An 18,337-nucleotide genomic window follows, 5' to 3' on the forward strand; every position below is an offset into this window, starting at 1 on the left:
CTGGCAGTGCATTATGGGACTTGTAGTACTAGTGGTGCGTGAAACATCCCGGCGGGCCAGCTCTATTAATTAGATATGATGATGCGGTCAAAGATAATTCCATCGCGAGCTTGCGTTTGACATATATTTTATATACGATCGAAATCACTGGGACTCAACAGGAATATGGACAGGTACGCTAACGGAGTTGACTAAGTCCAGAAGATGGCAGTGATGCAATGATATGCATTGCAGCTGCGGTAGGACACCAAAGAAGAAGGAAAACCTACGTTCCAATTCGCCTTCCGGGTTAATAAATACGCTTGTCCCGGTTAGTATAGTAAGAGGTGTTGTTGAACAAGACGCTCCTGTTCAGTATGCTGCTAGTTTTGTCTGAAGACCTTAAAGAACACCTCACCTTCCTGCTAAAGATTGACGCCGCAGGTAAATAACCGGTCTGTCATTGGTATGGCAGAGGATCAGGATCATGACAACATCTTTGCTACTACAACACTTAAGCCTTACTCCTGTAAGCTGAATGCGCTGATTGTGAATACGGGATGTGTAGCTTGGATTGCATAGGCAAGATCAGTACAATATTTAGTCGTCTGTTTCGCCAACATATGGTATTAACGTAGCCTACACATACGCGTCACAATAGCAGCATTATAATTCTATCACTAATAGAAACTATATAATATTGTAGTAGTCTCTGTGGACACTCTTCTTTCAAGCTTGCTCTCTGTCCTGCCACATGTGTTTATTTTATGACAATGGTTGGGAAATGTCAGGGTAACTCACAATTCAAAATTACCGCATTGTATTTCCCGCAGTAGCAATATTATCAAATATTACATTGTATTGTTGGAAGAACAATTCACATGCTTTTGTAAATAGGGTTGCCACCCGTAGTCTAAGTATTCTGGCTTCGACCAGTGTGCATCTAGCGTTGCCACCCGTCCCGTAAAATACGGAATCGTCCTTTAATTGACAATTAAATTTTGCGTCCCGTTTTGAACCAATAAGGGACGGGAAAATACGCGATTTGTTCCGTATTTTCATAAATGTCCAATACACATGTCTGTCACACACACACACACACACACACACACACACACACACACACACACACACACACACACACACACACACACATCAACACTAAATCTAACAATAATGAACAAAATAAAACACAGGAAATACTAAGGCCAGCAAAATTGTTGTGGCGGGATCTACGCAGGACCCCGGTCGTGTGTCTGTGCCTGACTGCCTGCGTGTGTGGCTGTCACGGTTGCTTAGAGACAGACACCACACACCGGCGCTGCTCAAAACTCCCCCGCCTTTTAAAAATGTCCACTACACCCGATACTCCATCACGTCCTCAAAAGCGGAAACGCTTGCAAAAGTACAGACGTGAGTGGGAAGAGGCACATGCTTGGCTGGACAGCGTCAGTGGAGATGATTACTATTAGACTATTGTGATTTGATTGATTGTTTAGGATGTTGAGTTTTTAAAGTCGAATGAATGATCATTTATTTAATATACAGCAGTATTAGCCAATAAATGGCCATTTCAAGAACAAATCACACTAATGGACAGTTAATAAATAAATATTGTTAAAAGAAAACGTTTATTTTTTAAATATATTTACATTTCCTAGACTAAAAATGTTTGTAGGGCTTTCTGTGTAATCTATGTCAAAATGTTTATATTTTTGAGGAATACAGTGTTCAGTGATCATTACATAAATTCTTTTTTTAGTGTGGTTTAACTGTTTGGATGACCTCATCTGACCTATCTCATTAATTAGGTTAATTGATTGTGCAATAACTAAATTGTATGCATATGGCACTTTGTTATATATTTTCCTCATTGTATGTTAAATAGGGATGCATGTAATTACGGCTTTATGTAGCCTAATTAACAGCACTTTATATGCAACAATGTTGCACAATAAAGAATGTGTTTACTGGTAATAAAGCATTTCAAGCTTTAAGTATGACTAATTGCTTTCTTGATCACCCCTTTACGAAAAACAGTGGCACAGAATAAAACATACCACTGCTGCGGGCGCCCCACCCTACGGGAGTCGGGCCGTGGTGGTCATGGCCCCAAGGAGCTGTGGTGGGCGTCCCTTATTTTCATTTCTGAAAGGTGGCAACCCTATTTGTAAATGTAGCAAAGCTACGATCAAAAACTACTCCATTATAAATACAGGTATACACACACACACACACACACACACACACACACACACACACACACACACACACACACACACAGCTCCATAGACAGAGCATGGCCTAAATATCACCTTCCATAAGATGTAACTAAATAATAGCTTAATCAACATCACTTTTCAAACAATGCACAGCCAAATCCAAATCATGAAGAATGTCATGCTCAATGGACATAAGTTTAAGGTTACTGACTCTGTCTTTGCATGTTTTTGAAAAAAAAAAAAAAAAAAAAGTCTGTTGTTTATATGTGCGCTCTGACACAGACATATCAGCGCTTTTATTTTGACAAGCCGTTGGTCCCATTTTTGCCCAATAAGCGGGTACTTTGCGCTGGTCAAAGCCATTTCCCCACCCTCTGGGTTAGATGGGCTGCTTCCTCCGCTGTCATCCGTGTGAGACTGAAAGAATCCCGTGAGCTTCGGGATGCTCTATAGTAAATTTTTCTCCCTGTTCTGTTCTGCCGATTTTCTTTTGGAAGCACCACTCTCGAACTTTTTTTTGCCGACATCTTCCACCTGTCTCTCTATCAAAGTGATGAAGCGTGACCAGATTGACACATAGGGGGGCAGGGTTGGGCATGGTGGTAACGGGTTAATTTAGCTCAATCTCAAATTTGCACATAATGGGCAGGCGCACGGCGCATTTGGTATTTTGGTAGACCGAGGCGTACAGAGGTGCGCCAGGATGGGCGTTGCGGCGCAGTAGGGGGGAGGTGTCGGCATAATGAGCCGGCGTAAAAGTGCGCTGAAAGCTCGCCACCTCAGACCTGGTCAACTTTGTGCGCCGGCGGCGCAAGTGGATTTTTGTAAACCGGCGGAGTTGTGCGCTCACGTCACCAATACCTCACAGGCAGGTTTCCACAGTGTCTGGCATTTCACTGCGATCAATTATTAGCAACAGCCGCGATTCAATACAACTATCTGAGTCAGCACATACAGTCAGACCTAAATTTATATATTTTGATCCGTATCTCATCTGGCCATAATGGTCACTCAACCTGACTGAATGTACACAGGTGAAACAGGGATGTCTGGTGACGAATGTGTATGCCACTTTCCCCGGGTCGGCACATGACTCGTTCATCCGGCGAATTCTAGCATCACTACAGTCTTTCAGGGGGACACCTCTCTGGATGGGTGGCTGCTAGGTAATAACGGCTATCCACTGAAAACGTGATGACGCCATATATCACACCGTCAACAAGACGGCAGCGTGGTTTTAACGGTGTTTTCAGCAGTGCTCGGTCAGTCATCGAACGCACACTGCGATCAATAATTAGCAACAGCGACGATTCAATGTAACTGTCTGAGTCAGCACATACAAGCGCGTTCGGCACGCGTAATGGTCACTCACCCTGACCGAATGTACACAGGTGAAACAGGGATGCGAACTAATCGGTTAACGTCGCTGTGCCAACAGAAACAGCCGTGGCATCCTACAGAGCATATATACTGCATCTATCTCAGAGCACTCGAGAGACAGAGAGAGACAGACACATGAAAAAACGTAAGTGATGATGTTGTCCGCTATTACCCACGTCATTTCATTCCAAATACAAATGTTATCATTGTAATGCTTAACGTTATCTGCAACGATGGAGTACATCATTGCTTTGAGGAGGATGAAGAGGAGGCCGAGGATTTACCATCTAAGGACCTCATATTTAGACATCAGAATCAGAATGAGAAATTCTTTATTTATCTCCGAGGGGAAATTGTTGTTGTTGCAGTGCTCCTTACAAGAATAGAATTAGAATAAAATTAGAGAAGAAAGAAAAGAAAGAGAACTATATATATAAAAAGCAAATATAAAACCAAAATATTTATATTGAAAATATAAATATATAAACAAAATATACCACAAAATATAGAACACAATATAAAACAATATATACATATATATATACTGAGAAAAATTAAACAGTATATACAAACGGTTGTGCAAAGTAATACAAAGGGATGTCAGGAGACATGAGTGACGTCAGTCTCCCGGAAACTTGCCATGAGCCTCGCCAGCGGCGTTCCTAAAGGTGAGGCGAGGAGCTGTGATTCGTGAAGATTTGACTCGGCTGTGCCAAACCCACTCCACGCCTTGTCCCCTCCCTCTTTTCGAGTTGCAGCTCACGAAAATACCAAAGTCTGCGCCGCCACGCCCCATCGGCGCAGCGGACCTGACTTTGCGCCGCACCTCTGGTGGCGGAGTCGAAAATAGAGCCCAATGTGATTGACAGGAAAACTGACAAGTTACATAACAATTTGACTTTTTATGCTAATTTGTCCCAAAATGATAGGCCCCTAAACTCCGTGGGCTCCTGGGCTGTAGCCCAGGTAAGCCCATGCATTAAGGCGGCCTTGTGTGGGACGCACACACTCCTTTACTCACCAAAATCGCTTTCTTTTTGTAATACACCTATTGAAAACTGAATTGAGTTGTGGTCTATTTGTTTTTGCTGTGCTGACTTGAATTATAGTTTATCACAACTTCTTAGTTGTTTTATTATTCTATATGGTTTGATGGAGCTATCGTCTTTCTAATTTTAATATTTGTCAGACATGACTTTGACAGGCACCCCTCCAGGTTTAATGGTCTTTTTTATCTTTTTTAAGAAGAATTTGAAATGACAGTTTGCAACAACTAAATTTCCCCAGTGTGGGATCAATAAAGTCTTATCTTATCTTATCTTATCTTATCTTATCTTATCTTATCTTATCTTATCTTATCTTATCTTGTCTTGTTAGGCCATAAAACCAATGATCTGTTGATCTTTACAAATCAAGGCTCAATTGTCTAACAATGGCATAGCTGTCAGTGCTGAAATAGAAAATGATTAAATCAAAAATTGAATTGAGCTTCAATTGGCACATTATAATATTGATAGATTTCATAGAGATTTCATTTTGTTGTGTATTTGAAATGAAATGATGCATTGATTCTAATGCTATTTTAAGAAGGCTGTAGATATGCATTCAATATCTGCCTTGAAGATGGTGTATAAGAATTTCCATGCTGTAGTCTTTCTCTTGGTATGTGGAAACAATCAGGGACACCCTACCAGAATTAACTGTTGTGTGAATTTGCAACATACAAATATGTATGAAGGCAGGAAGACTGGAGTAATGGAGGAAGGATAGCAGCAAAAGAGGTAATTTATTTGAAGAATAAGATTTCATGTATGCTCACATATGGTTTTCTAGTGTATAATCATACATTATGATGTTACTGTGTGCTTCTTAGATGCCAATTAGCAAAGTTCTGTGATTTACTGTTGAAATGGGCCAGTACTATGAAATAGTGTTGTTGTTTTTTTTTTCCCCCCAGAACAAAAAAAAGTTACAAAATTGGAGCCATTCTTCATTTATGTTTTGTGCAAATACCTTATTTGACCACAAGGTGTAGCATATTTCTGTTTCTGTTTAATTGGTAACCACCCAGCAGTAGGTGAATGAAATAAGGTATAAATCAGTATGAGTTAGATGGGGGGGGGGCACAACAGTTCTTACCGATATCCAGAGGACAGCCCGCGTCTTTGAGCTTCAGTTCACATCAGCTTTCATAGTAACGTTCTGTTTTTGTTGTATTTTTTTGTTGCAATAAATCGGAACATCACCCACAGGAGAACAGCTTTGCACAGTACTTTATTTTACCTGGAATCCAGTTAAGTTCAATCCTCAACCCACCATTATGTGACTAATTAAGTTGATTTTTTTTGGATAGTCACCACAATTGGAATACTAAAACCGATGAGGAGAGCAATTCAAGGAATGAGAGAGGCAGTCTTTATTTGAAACACAGACATTGGAACTATGTGATATGCTCTACCAATCAAACCATTTGTGACAATAAAACAGCCCTCTGCATCTCATTTTTTAATGACAGCCACCCATCTCATGTGAAATTTGAATGAGGGAGGAAAAGACAGTAATGGTCTCAGTTTCTCAAGTGCTGCCTCTGAAAAATGTGTCTCTTATATATAAGAACTGAATGATTGAATTGAATAAATGGCAAAACACAGACAGACATCAACTTTGTTTATATAGTATATTATCCTAACCCCAAGTATGAATTTAACATACTGATGAATTTTGTATTTAATAAATTGATCATACTGTATATGTCCATGTGTTTTTGTCCTCAGTGGTTGGAGAGTTTGGGCGCATAGCACTGGAGTTCCTAAGGAGAGGAACCAGTCCCAAGATCTATGAGGGAGCAGCCAGTAAGACCTTTCTTTACATACTCCTTACCAAACAGCTGACTTGGTCCACTTAGACAGCTGATAAAAAACCACAATTTGACGCAGTGAACAGTAGTGGACTAGTCATGAGTAATATTGTTCAAAACAGCACAACAGCACACAACTGTCCAAAAGGTTAATGCTCGTCTGCATGCTCGTCTTGGTGGGGAACCTTTTTCCTATCAAGGGCAATTTCAATTTTTATAGCATCCTCCAATGGACCCAGTAAATATTGAACACATACGGTACTGTGCAAAAGTTTTAGGCAGGTGTGAGAAAATGCCGTAAACTAAGAATGCTTTCAAAAATATAAATAATTGTTTGTTTTTATCAATTTACAAAATGCAAAGCGATTGAAGCACAGTGGTCCGCCAAGGAAACAGTGCAGCAGATGAAAAACACATCAAGCTCATTTCTATTTGAATTCAGATCAGCTCAGAACTGGCAGAAACGAGTGGGACCCAGGCACACCCATCTACTATCCGGAGAAGTCTTGCCAGAGGTGGTCTTCATGGAAGAGTTGCAGCCAAAAAGCCATTCTTCCGACATGGAAACAAGGCCAAGTGACTCAACTATGCACAAAGGCAGTTTGTTTGCTGAAGGGCTGGGGAGCGCTACGATAATGAGTGTCTGCAGGCAGCAGTGAAGCATGGTGGAGGTTCCTTGCAAGTTTGGGGCTGCAGGGGCTTCTGAATGTTCCAGTGAGCACCGTTGGAGCCATTATCCGGAAGTGGAAAGAACATCATTTCACCTTAAACTGGCCACGACCAGGTGCTTCTCACAAGATTTCAGAGGAGTCAAAAGAATAATCCGAAGAGTTGTCCAAGAGCCAAGAACCACTCATGGAGGGCTTCAGAAAAACCTGGAATCAGCAGGTTTACTTGTTTCAAAGAACACAATAAGTAATGCACTCAACCGCCAAGGCCTCTATGCACGCTCATCACGCAAGACTCCACTACTGAAGAAAAAAACATGTTGAAGCTCTTTTGAAGTTTGCTGCACAACATTTGGACAGGCTGATGAAATAGTCTTGTCAGAACACAACACACACCATGTTTGGAGGAGATATGGAACTACACATCACCCCCAAAACACCATACCAACAGTGAAGTTTGGGGTGGGAACATCACGGTGTGGGGTTGTTTTTCAGCACATGGTACTGGCAGACTTGATAATTGAAGGAAGAATGAATGGAGAAATGTACAGAGAGATTCTTGATAATAATCTGCTGCCATCAAATAGGATGCTGAAGCGAGGGTGGACACTTCAGCAAGACATTGGCCCCAAACACACAGCCAAGGAAACTCTCAGTTGGTTTCAGAGAAAGAAAATAAAGCTGCCAGAGTGGCCCAGTCAATCACCCAACTTGAATCCATTTGGAAATCTATGGAAAGAACTGAAGATCAGAGTTCATAGAAGGGGCGCACGGAACATTGAAGATTTGAAGAGAGTTTGGGTGGAAGAAAAGGCGAAATCACACCTGAGCAATGCATGTGGCTAGTTTCTTCATACAGGAGGCGTCTTGAAGCTGTCATTACCAACAAAGGCTTTTCTACCAAGTATTAAATCATTTTCAGTTTGTGTGTTCAATACTTCTTGCCTTTGTCATTCCACTTTATTTCAAATAATTTAATTTATGGACTTATTTGTGTGAGGTATCTGATGTCAGATGTAGTGATGATGATGCTACTTGCAGCTGGGTTTCCAGGGTTGGGTCAGTCAGTCATGAGCAGAACCAAGTCTTTGCAAAAGTCAGTTTTAAAACGAGCTGCTCTCAATAGTAGGTCATTGCTTTGCAATTCAATGATTTCGTGCTGTAGGTTATCAGGAATTAACAGAGACAAACTGACACTTTGGAAGAATTTTATCTTGTCCAGTGCTGGCAGCTCCATAGCAGCAACAAGGGACTCTTTCATAAATTCTTCTTCTTAATTAGGCTTCAACATCTTAGCTGTTAGCTCACTCAACACAAAACGTGCCTGCTTAACACTGTCTCTCTCACAATGTGGTCTTGTGAAAGCTGCTTGTTAGACATCCAAACTTCACCGAAGAGCATTAACTTTATCAAATTACATTTGTAATTTGCAGCCCATCCAATTTAGCACGTTTCAAGCTGTAATAATGCTCGAGATTAGCCTTTTTCATCACTGCGAGCATGTCCCCATAAGCTAATTTAGGCACATTGGCTTGCCTTTTATTTCTACAAAAAAAAAATAATTTGTCCATTTCTCTTGGAAAGCATGACACTCCATATCTACTTTTGTTTTCTTGAGAGTTGCCGTGTTGCATTGACGTGATGTCAAGCATTATGTGCATGCTGAGTTCAGAGACCACGAACAAAAACGTGTTAGTGGAATGTTTTATGTTATTTTCTTTCTTGCTGGAAAAAAGTTGCTTTTTTTGTATTAATGAATGACCCAGTGTTCACTAACTAATAAATCACATTCAATCCAATTCAGTGTTATTTATGTAGTGCCAAATCACAACACAAGAACCAGGCTCTGGGTGGGCAACCATCTGCCTTGACCTGTTGGTTATAGGGAGAGAACTTGACAGAGCTATAATAATAGCTTTGACTAATTTGACTAATAATAAAATAGCATATAATACTGTAAGATTTCTATGATCCCAAATTTGTCATATCCTCCTAAGAACCAAGGGGGAAAAAAAGCATCTTTCAGTTTAATTTTTTTGTGATTTCCTGCCTCTTTGGAGCTAAAACCACAACTCACAATTTAGAATTTTGCAAAAATATTTTTATTTTAGATTTTACCATAACACAACGAAATCATAATAGGCTGACAAGAACATAAGAATGTCAATCTATTTTTAAATGAAACTGAACATTTGGCCTGTATCTTTTGTTGAACTACTGAACAAAATACACATTATTAAACATTCATAACATTACTATTATTTTTCCTAACAAAAAGTTTAACTGAACTCTGACTTCAATTTTATGATTCCTGACATGTTCATAAACAAGAAAATATATGATTACCATTGTAGAGGCCATTTGTTCATAAAAAACAAATTATACTTTAAACCAAATGTAACCAGTTCTTGCTTCCTTGTGATAGTGTTAAATTAGTAGGGATTCTTTTTGACCGGTTCAGTTACTCTGGGCTACACAAACATAATCAAAAGGCCACTGATGCACCATGGGGATGTGGTTTAATGCAGGCAAAAAAGGATAAATGCCCAAGCTGGATTCTTGTGTTTTGTGATGATTTATTTCAAAATAATAAAACAAACAAAAGAACAAAGAAAATCATGGCTGCTGGTGCGTCCTTTGCACTAGAGTTGGCCGGTATCCAAATTTTGATGCGTGCAGTTCAGACGGTCAATGCTCACACGAAGAAGCACCAGTCCTAACTTATACCATACCAGAATGACGGGGAGAAACTCAGTTAAAAGCCTCTACCAAGCATTGTCACCCAAACGAAACATAATTCATACTCCATGTTAGAGTTGGGCAGTATTCAAATTTTGATACCGTCAATATGAATATACCGTCAATATCATATGAAAGCAGACAGTCTGATGACCACGAAGATGTCTGCCTCCACAATGTGCGATGAAAACTCGGCGAGCTAGCAGCCAAAGAGTACCAGGAAAAACTTCGCTAAATCATAAAGTATGTTTTACCTTTGCTGTTTTGTGGTCAAAAGTTATATACCAGCCCAAAAAAAACATTGCTAATGTCTCCTCCTATGACTCTGCGTTAGTTTGAGATCAATCACGAAGGTCCTGCTTGTTTACATGAAAAGGAGGGGTTTCTAGAATGGAGGGAGCGCTCTTCATGCAATAACCTGGGTGCTTTTCTTTACATTTAATTGTGCCTCCTCGTCTCCTCTCTCCTTCGTCGACCCAGAAGTCGTTTCCTCTCCGCCATGATGAAGGATCTTCCAATTGCTTAAATGCACCTGAAGGAGACGAGGAGCGAGGAGAGAGGAGGCTTCTGAAGGAGATCAGAGTGAGGATACACCGGTGTAGCCTACGCGGAAGTCTTTTATTATTTAAGGGGCGTGTCGTACGGTTTTTTAAAGCAAGGCTACAAGGCTGTTGGTTTAATCTACCACACACCCGTCCTCTGTTATGTCTCTAACGGCATATAATTGAAACCTCATCAATAGCAATCAGGAGTAGAACAGTCTGACTGCAGATCTGACCATAATATCACGTTGTTTTTTTTTTTATCACGCAAACGTCATCAGTAATTGACGTCGCTTCGGACTGACGTTGTGGAGCGAGGATTTTTAATTTCGGAGTTTCGTTTCCTCCGTCCTCACGTCCCTTCCTCGCATCCCTCTTTCATGTCCTCGCTGGGCGGAGCTAAGACGCGAGGAGAGGAAGCGAGTGGGGGAGACGAGGAGACTAATTTATGTAATGAAAAGCACCCCTATCTCTGGGCTTACTTACTTCTGGTTCGTCATTGGTGTTTCTATGGTGAATGTGGGTGGGTCGCTGAGCTATTGACCGGCGTAACCACGCAGTTAGTTTTCACCGCTCTGTCTCGTGAACGAGCAGAGCGCTCACTCTGCTGAGCAGCCCGAAGTGTTATTTTACAGTTTTATTTGCATCTCGTCCTTTTATAAGAGCTAAGAAAAATATCAAGCAGAAAAAAGGCTGAAAAAGTGTTTTCAACAGAGGAGTTTCTCCGTATGCTTGGACGAGATAACGGTACTCTGCCCAGACGCGCCCATATGAGCGCCTGGACATACCTGTGTTAAAACATCTGTAAAACTGCTCAGGTTAATTTTTTTTGTATGTAATTTTGCACAGTCACCTTTTTCTCGAGTAAAAATTCAACCAGACACATTGAACGGAGTGGACTTCATTTTTGTTATGACGATGCTACAATTATGTTAGACCCCTATAGACCTACATGTGCAGCATTTTTTTTTAATGACGGTAATGAAACTGATACGTTGCTATTTTTAGATACCTTATTACCGAATTACCGCCCAACCCTACTTTGCACTGGTAAAAACCCATAGGCCCGCCCCGGTGCCTGCTAGTACTCAAGGTGCCTACCTACACAAATAACCTCAGGTGCCCAGTGTTACCAATTACTAAAAAATCAACCAAAATATTAACTATTCAAATCTAAATATCCTAAACAAATAACTAACAAAGAATATTATCCAAAAAAAAAATCTAAATAAAGCAAACACTTAAATTAATCAAGCAAACAAAATAAATAAAGGTATATTGAATTGAATTGAATTGAATTGAATTGAATTGAATTGAATTGAATTGAATTGAATTGAATTGAATTGAATTGGATTGGATTGAAACAAAGTTACTCATAATTAGCCTTTTATATTTACAACTAAAACTACAGCCAAAGACTGAACTTACAAATAGCTCCTACAACCATACTTAAAAAAAAAATATATATATATATATATATATATCTCAACAATATTTGACTTCTCTTTTCTCTTTTCCTGGCATTGCTGCAGTCTCCACTTTGTCTCAGCATGAACACAAAGTTCCCCTCATCCCACCCAAACATATGAGATATCATTCGAAAGGCCAGAATGTCCTCTACTGAGCACACTAGGACTTAGTAGGGTAGCTCAAATGAGTCAAAAGATATAGACCAAAACCAAATGTCCACTACAGAGGACATATATGAATAGGCTGGGTCTCAGGAGGATATAAACATGGTAATAAGGGTGGTTCAAGCTTATTATTGTTCATGCTAATCAGAACTGAATAAATCCTTAGGACATTTTTCCATATCATGCAGCTTTAACACACATACTACCTACTTATGTACCACCTGCCAGGACTTAAAAGTAAATCCATAATGACCCTCTACTTGCAGAGAAGCTGTGTGTTCCTGTGGAAATGGTGCAGCATGGAGTGGAAGGCCTGATGTTTCTGATGACAGAGAGCTCCAAACACATGGTGAGTCACTCACACTCGAACACTTCTCTCTGAGTTTGAACTGGCTGAGGTTAATTAAGACTATCTTGCGTTGCCTAGACTACTGTGAATTCCAAACTCCATCCCACAGGTAAGCGCCAATAAATTTTAGAACGATGCATAACAAGTGGGAAGAAGGAGAAAGCCTTCAGAGAAAACACTGGTAAAGATGAATAGGTGAATTACCATAACCTTGAACTGAGAGTGGGCCTGTGTATTGTATATACAGGTTAATAGACTTTTTCCTTCAGGAGAAGCACAGATGTAATACTATTAATGATGGCCCAGAATACAATAGGTATACCTAGGGCTGGGCGATATGGCTGAAAACTCTATCACGATTTAAGTGTTTTATATTGGTCAATATCAATAATTATTGATATTTTTTATTACCTATTTAAAATAAGGACCTGGAGAAAAAAACATTCAATTTTAACATTTTTATTTTAAATTTAACCTTCCTCTGATTATAATCCTCTCAGCTATCAAGGCAGAAAGGAAAGGAAATGTCAACACAACCATGGAAAACACTCAAATAATAAATGTAAAAAAAAGTGTAAAAATGTAAACAGAGAGAAACCTGAGAACTTTTTTTTCTGCAGGTTTAGTGCACTGAGTTCACAAGCTGATTCACCTTCTGGTGAATAAAATGTTTTCAGATATGTGCAGTGTTTTGGAAACATAGCAGAAACTGAGGTGGACTTGACATCTGTAGCATACAAACAAACATGATAGACAGTACAGTAAGATTGACTGAACTATAAAACCAGCCTAGACATATGAACAACTTTAGTCACTCTTCTTACTCTAAACATACATGAACTATTCAATTATATTTTTATTGCAAGTGTGTTTAAAAAAAAAAAAAGCATGTGTAAGACATTTTTATAACCTGGCTCCGTTATGTCTTCGTGCCTTTTAGATGATTTGTCATCAGGCACTGAAGCAGAGCACCTCTGCATGGTGGTCTGCTGCTTGTGCGCTGCTGCTGCGGTTGCAGATGTTGTTGGACATTGCAGTGTATCTTTCTCGGCTTCTGGAAGAACATTTTCAGAGCCTCTTGATATGTTCAGTCAGAAACATCTGGCCCACCTATCAAGATAAAATGCAGATGTTTTTGTCTGCCTTTCAGATGGTTGACGTGACATATTTTCCGACAAGCACTCGGAGTCCGCTGGAGTGTGTTCACCTGTGTGTGCACTCACATGTCTGTGTGTGCACGCTCATGTGTCTCTGTGTGCTTTTGTGTGTGTGGGCAGGTGTGCGGGTGTGCCCACATTGGGGCGGAACTCCCCTAATATAATGGTTGGGGAAACACTGCAAACACTCTGTGTTTCCTGTATCTTCACAAAACACTGAAACACCAAAAAACTGGCGAGCCAGATATTTCAACAACTGTGGGGTACATCCAAACACTGAAGGACTCAGCTGTTCTCAGTGTCACTAATCCTTGTTTTGTGGTTGTGCAGATCTCTGAAGTGGATTTCCTGGATTCAGTGCTGGTTTTGGGGTTTGGTGAAGAGCTTAACCAGATCCTCTTACAGGTGACTTTTAATCTGTTTTATTTGTCTGAGATGATCTGAGCAGTGTACACTTTGAATCAGTCAGTATGTAGAAATGTTCGCTGCACTCCAGCTGAGCGTGTGAGGGTTTTGTTTCAGTTGTACCTGCAGCACCACAATCAGATCCGCAGCATTCTGAGTCAACTGCCCTCCAGCCTGCCTGCCTACCACAGCCTGGAGTGGAGACTGGATGTACAGGTTTGAGTGTGTTTATGTGTGCATGCTAGATATTTTAGAAATTATTATTCAACTGCTGTGGATTACAATGGATAATGTTGTTACTGTACATGAATATGTTCAATATATTCTGTTATGTTCCATCTTTTTATGTGTACTTTGTTTGTTAACTTAGTAGTTTTCAAGTAAGTCAGTTACCAAAATCAGACCATTAGTTAGTCAATCACTTCCACCATCCTACATTGTGAGCCCACAAGTATGAAATGTGGAAAGGATGGAAAGAGGGTACATTGCAAACTGAAAAACATAAACATGTATAGTCTGGGATAATACGTAACCTGTGCTCATACATTTTGTGTTTTTAGCACTTGGAGCTGTAAAGGTTCCATTTATCAATATTCATATTTTTCTATTACTTCTTATTGTGATTTCCCTCACTCCTTCCTGTCAGTTGGCGAGTCGTTCAGTCCATCAACAGGTCATTCCCATGCTGATGATGCATCTGCTTCTGAGGAGAGGTTGTGACAGCAGCAGCAGGGTTCTCCAGACAGACCCCAACACCCTTCTTCACCTTATCTCCACACTGGAGGCTGCTCTGGCTGCCATGAAAACTAGTCACGCTCGCCGTATATTACGCAACATCAAATAATGCCCAAGGTCACTTTCTGTATAACGTGTGCCTCCTGCTACCTGCGAAACATCACATTACTGCCTTTATAACGGAAAAACATTACAGTGTCAGTGCATGTTGAATGTTTCTTTTGATTTAATCCTGGATGTTAAGCAAGGTTTGCCCATCTGAATGGCTGCCATTTTATTCCCTCTAAGTCACAATATGTGCCAAATGATATTGACTGTATTGTATAGAAGCTTTCTACAGTGCTGCTGATAATGTATTAAAGTGTAAGATGAGGATGAAACACCATTATTGTGGTCTGTCAAGGCTAACTGTGTAAAGGCACCAAAGCCCTGACAGACTCCTGTGTCCAGATTTGAGTGGAACAGAATGAAAGAATGTCATTGCCAATGACTGCTTCTCTTTAATTGCTGTACACATGGCAATAAAGAACTTGAACATGATCTACATGGTGATATAATGCTGTCAAAAGGGTTGAGATCCCCATTCCCTATCACACAGAAGATCTGTGAGTAAGAAGGACTTTTAGCACCTAGTCCTAATATGATTATGTAATGCATGGGTTTTGGCCATATATCAAGTTATGGTGATGTTTATCATAAACTGCTGTTGATACTAATGATGTAAGGCAATCATAAACTGTTTCAAGTGTATCTGGCTCAGCTAGTTAATAAATGATAGGTCATGTATTTCTCCACTGGAGATTAGCTTCATCCAGATGAGAAAGTCATGTAAGGCGATAGCTAGTGGCCTGTGCCAAACTGAGTCAAAGGCTGGAGCTTGGCAGGAAATTACAAAAAGGATATGCACACATAAAGTGGCACACACACTAGTTTTGTCAGTTTCGTGTCAAAAACGATTTGTGCAATGAAGAGGAGGGATTCAGAGAAAGGGTATAAACTGGCCAACGCGAGAAGGAGTATGTGAGAAGCCTAACATTGCAAAGGAGGACTTTCTACATCTAGTTTACTGAAATTCTACAGTAAACTAGATCGAGCACAGGAGGAATAACCATGTTCCAACTGATTGTGGATTATAAATCGGAATTTAAGTTGTTCTTCACTCACTGCGCTACACCAAGGATGGGACTTTGAAAGAAATTGTGCATTTTTTCAAGTTCCACATCTCAGCAGGATAGGAAAAGTCGCACTGGCCTGAAGACCAATCTCTCTCCCCCTCTCCATTAGATGAGTGTTAGATCAGCTTCATTATTAAAGATTAAAGATTCCTTTGCTATATTTGTTGATTATATACTGATTGACTTTATATGTTCATTGAGGAATTGACACTGCATGAAAAACCACATTTCCGACCAGTAAACCCCTGCGAAGTTTGTTGATTATCGGCAATTTACAGCCAGTTTATGGGGAAGTTTGCCCGCTCCGAATATCGTCGGAAACGGACCCTCCGTCAGCAGGGGACGTGGTTATTCGCGCCTCCGTGAAGGTGCAAATAGCTAATTAGCACATGAATGCTACCAACATTGATGTCTCAGGCTGCCCTGCTGGCTTCACAAACAACCATTGGATGATTCCACAGGCATTTTAAAAGGAAACCCTCATGTGATTGGATAGCAACTCTGCTGTTATTGGTCATCTGTGCACCACAAACAAACAAACAAACAAACAAACAAAAAAATAAATAAATATTTTTTTACGATTCATTTATTTGACTATCCACCTTATGAAAACTACACTACCACACAGTAGAACACAAAGAGCACAGTTGACAGAAACATTTTGAAAAAGTCTATAATGAAATTGTGACAAACACACATCAACAAGGAGATCAACCAAATAAAATCATAGACCACTGGGGGGAAAAAGCAAGGAAATGTGCAGAGGGGTTCACTGATAAGAGTCTCTGGGTTGGGCCATGCTGCTGGTCCATGGTGCATGAAAAAAAAAAAGAGTCTAAGGCCCTGGAAATGCAGCCTCTGGGTCATACTGAGTTGGCGCCTGTCGCTTTGAAGGGGACTCGATGTGAAGCCTCTTGCGGTGTGTCGCCACATACTTTGGGTCGCTCTCCAGCCGCTCTTGCAGTGTCTGGCAGAGTTGGGAGAGCTAGGACACTCCTTCTTATCTTTTTTTTTCTTGGCCATTCTCCTCACCAATTGCGCGATCAGCCGAGACAATCCACTGAACGCGCTCAGCAATTTCTTCTCTAAATTGTTTGGACTTTCCAAACTCCATTCGCGTTCACAGACACTCCGAGGTCGTTTTCTGCCGACGTCATTGCATCAGAGGAGGCGTCCAATCATATGCGAGGTCGCGCTCTCAGAATTTCTCGCGCGACAATTTTTGTTGTGTAGAAAGAAAAACATGCTGTGATTTTGCTAGGTACTTTGATTTTCTACTTTTGTACCTGCATATTTTATAAAACATGTGAACTTCTTGGGGCTGCACAGTGGCGCAGCAGGTAGTGCGCGTGCCTCACAGCAAGAAGGTTGCCGGTTCGATCCCTGGGTCAGGCAGGGCCTTTCTGTGTGAAGTTTGCATGTTCTTCCCATGCATGCGTGGGTTCTCTCCAGGTACTCCAGCTTCCTCCCACAGACCAAAAACATGCTCATTAGGTTAATTGATGACTCTAAATTGTCCATAGGTGTGAGTGTGAATGTTTGTTTGTCCTTGCATGTGGCCCTGCAATTGGCTGGCGACCAGTTCAGGGTGTACCCCACCTCTCGCCCATTGTAGCTGGGATAGGCTCCAGCCCCCCGCAACCCCGAAAGGGATAGGCAGTATAGATAATGGATGGATGGATATAAACTTTTTAAACTGACATCATCGAAAATAAAAAAAAAAAAAAAGAGAAAAGTTACTTTGGTGTGTTCCCTTTTTATTCCTACTTAAAGAAACCTTTAGTGGACTTACCCTGCTGGAATTTTGCAAGCTATTCACGCAACCATTGTTCATGTGGTGTTGTGGTGGCAAAATGCAAAAAAATGTGATGTGTCCAAGAACTGTAGATGCTTTAATTTTCACAATTCGATTTAGCAATTTAAGTGGAAAATTAAAGGCTTTTGAGAGTCAAAACTCTTATAGGGTTGCCATCTCTCCCGTAAAATACGGAATCGTCCTTTAATTGACAATTAAATGTTGCGTCCCGTATTGAACCAACACGGGACGCGATTTGTTCCGTATTTTCACAAATGTCCAATACATATGTCTGTCACACACACACATCAACACTAAATCTAACAATAATGAACAAAATAAAACAGGAAATACTAAGGCCAGCATAACTGTCGTGGCGGGATCTACGCACGACCCTGGTTGTGTGTCTGTGCCTGGCTGCCTGCATGTGTTGCTGTCACAGTTGCCTAGGACTCTGCTGCTCACAACACCCGCGCCTTTTAAAAAAGTTCACTACACCTGATACTCCACCACGTCCTCAAAAGCGAAAACGCTTGCAAAAGTACAGACGTGAGTGGGAAGAGGCACATCCTGGGCTGGACAGCGTCAGTGGAGATGATTACTATAGACTATTGTGGTCTGATTGATTGTTTAGGATGTTGACTTTTTAAAGTCGAATGAATGATCATTTATTTAATATACAGCAGTATTAGCCAATATA

General features: G+C 40.6%; 1 protein-coding gene across 1 annotated transcript; it reads left to right on the plus strand.

Moving 5' to 3' along the window:
• Positions 1 to 244: 244 nt before the first annotated feature.
• Positions 245 to 17,550, plus strand: commd2 (COMM domain containing 2). Its single transcript, XM_070960799.1, has 6 exons — positions 245 to 423; positions 6,356 to 6,433; positions 12,288 to 12,370; positions 13,858 to 13,932; positions 14,050 to 14,148; positions 14,579 to 17,550. Exons 1-6 carry the CDS (start codon positions 357 to 359, stop codon positions 14,774 to 14,776), a joined length of 600 nt encoding a protein of 199 aa, XP_070816900.1. The 5' UTR covers positions 245 to 356; the 3' UTR covers positions 14,777 to 17,550.
• Positions 17,551 to 18,337: the final 787 nt, after the last annotated feature.

Source organism: Chaetodon trifascialis, chromosome 4 (genome assembly GCF_039877785.1).
Source record: "Chaetodon trifascialis isolate fChaTrf1 chromosome 4, fChaTrf1.hap1, whole genome shotgun sequence".
Taxonomy (NCBI): Eukaryota; Metazoa; Chordata; class Actinopteri; order Chaetodontiformes; family Chaetodontidae; genus Chaetodon; species Chaetodon trifascialis.

Excerpts from the sequence above, each read along its gene's own strand:
- commd2 (XM_070960799.1), top strand. The coding sequence starts at position 357 with ATGCTGCTAGTTTTGTCTGAAGACCTTAAAGAACACCTCACCTTCCTG. Across the intron at positions 424-6,355 it reads GCTAAAGATTGACGCCGCAG|TGGTTGGAGAGTTTGGGCGC; the intron begins GTAAATAACCGG and ends TTTTGTCCTCAG. Across the intron at positions 6,434-12,287 it reads GATCTATGAGGGAGCAGCCA|AGAAGCTGTGTGTTCCTGTG; the intron begins GTAAGACCTTTC and ends CTCTACTTGCAG.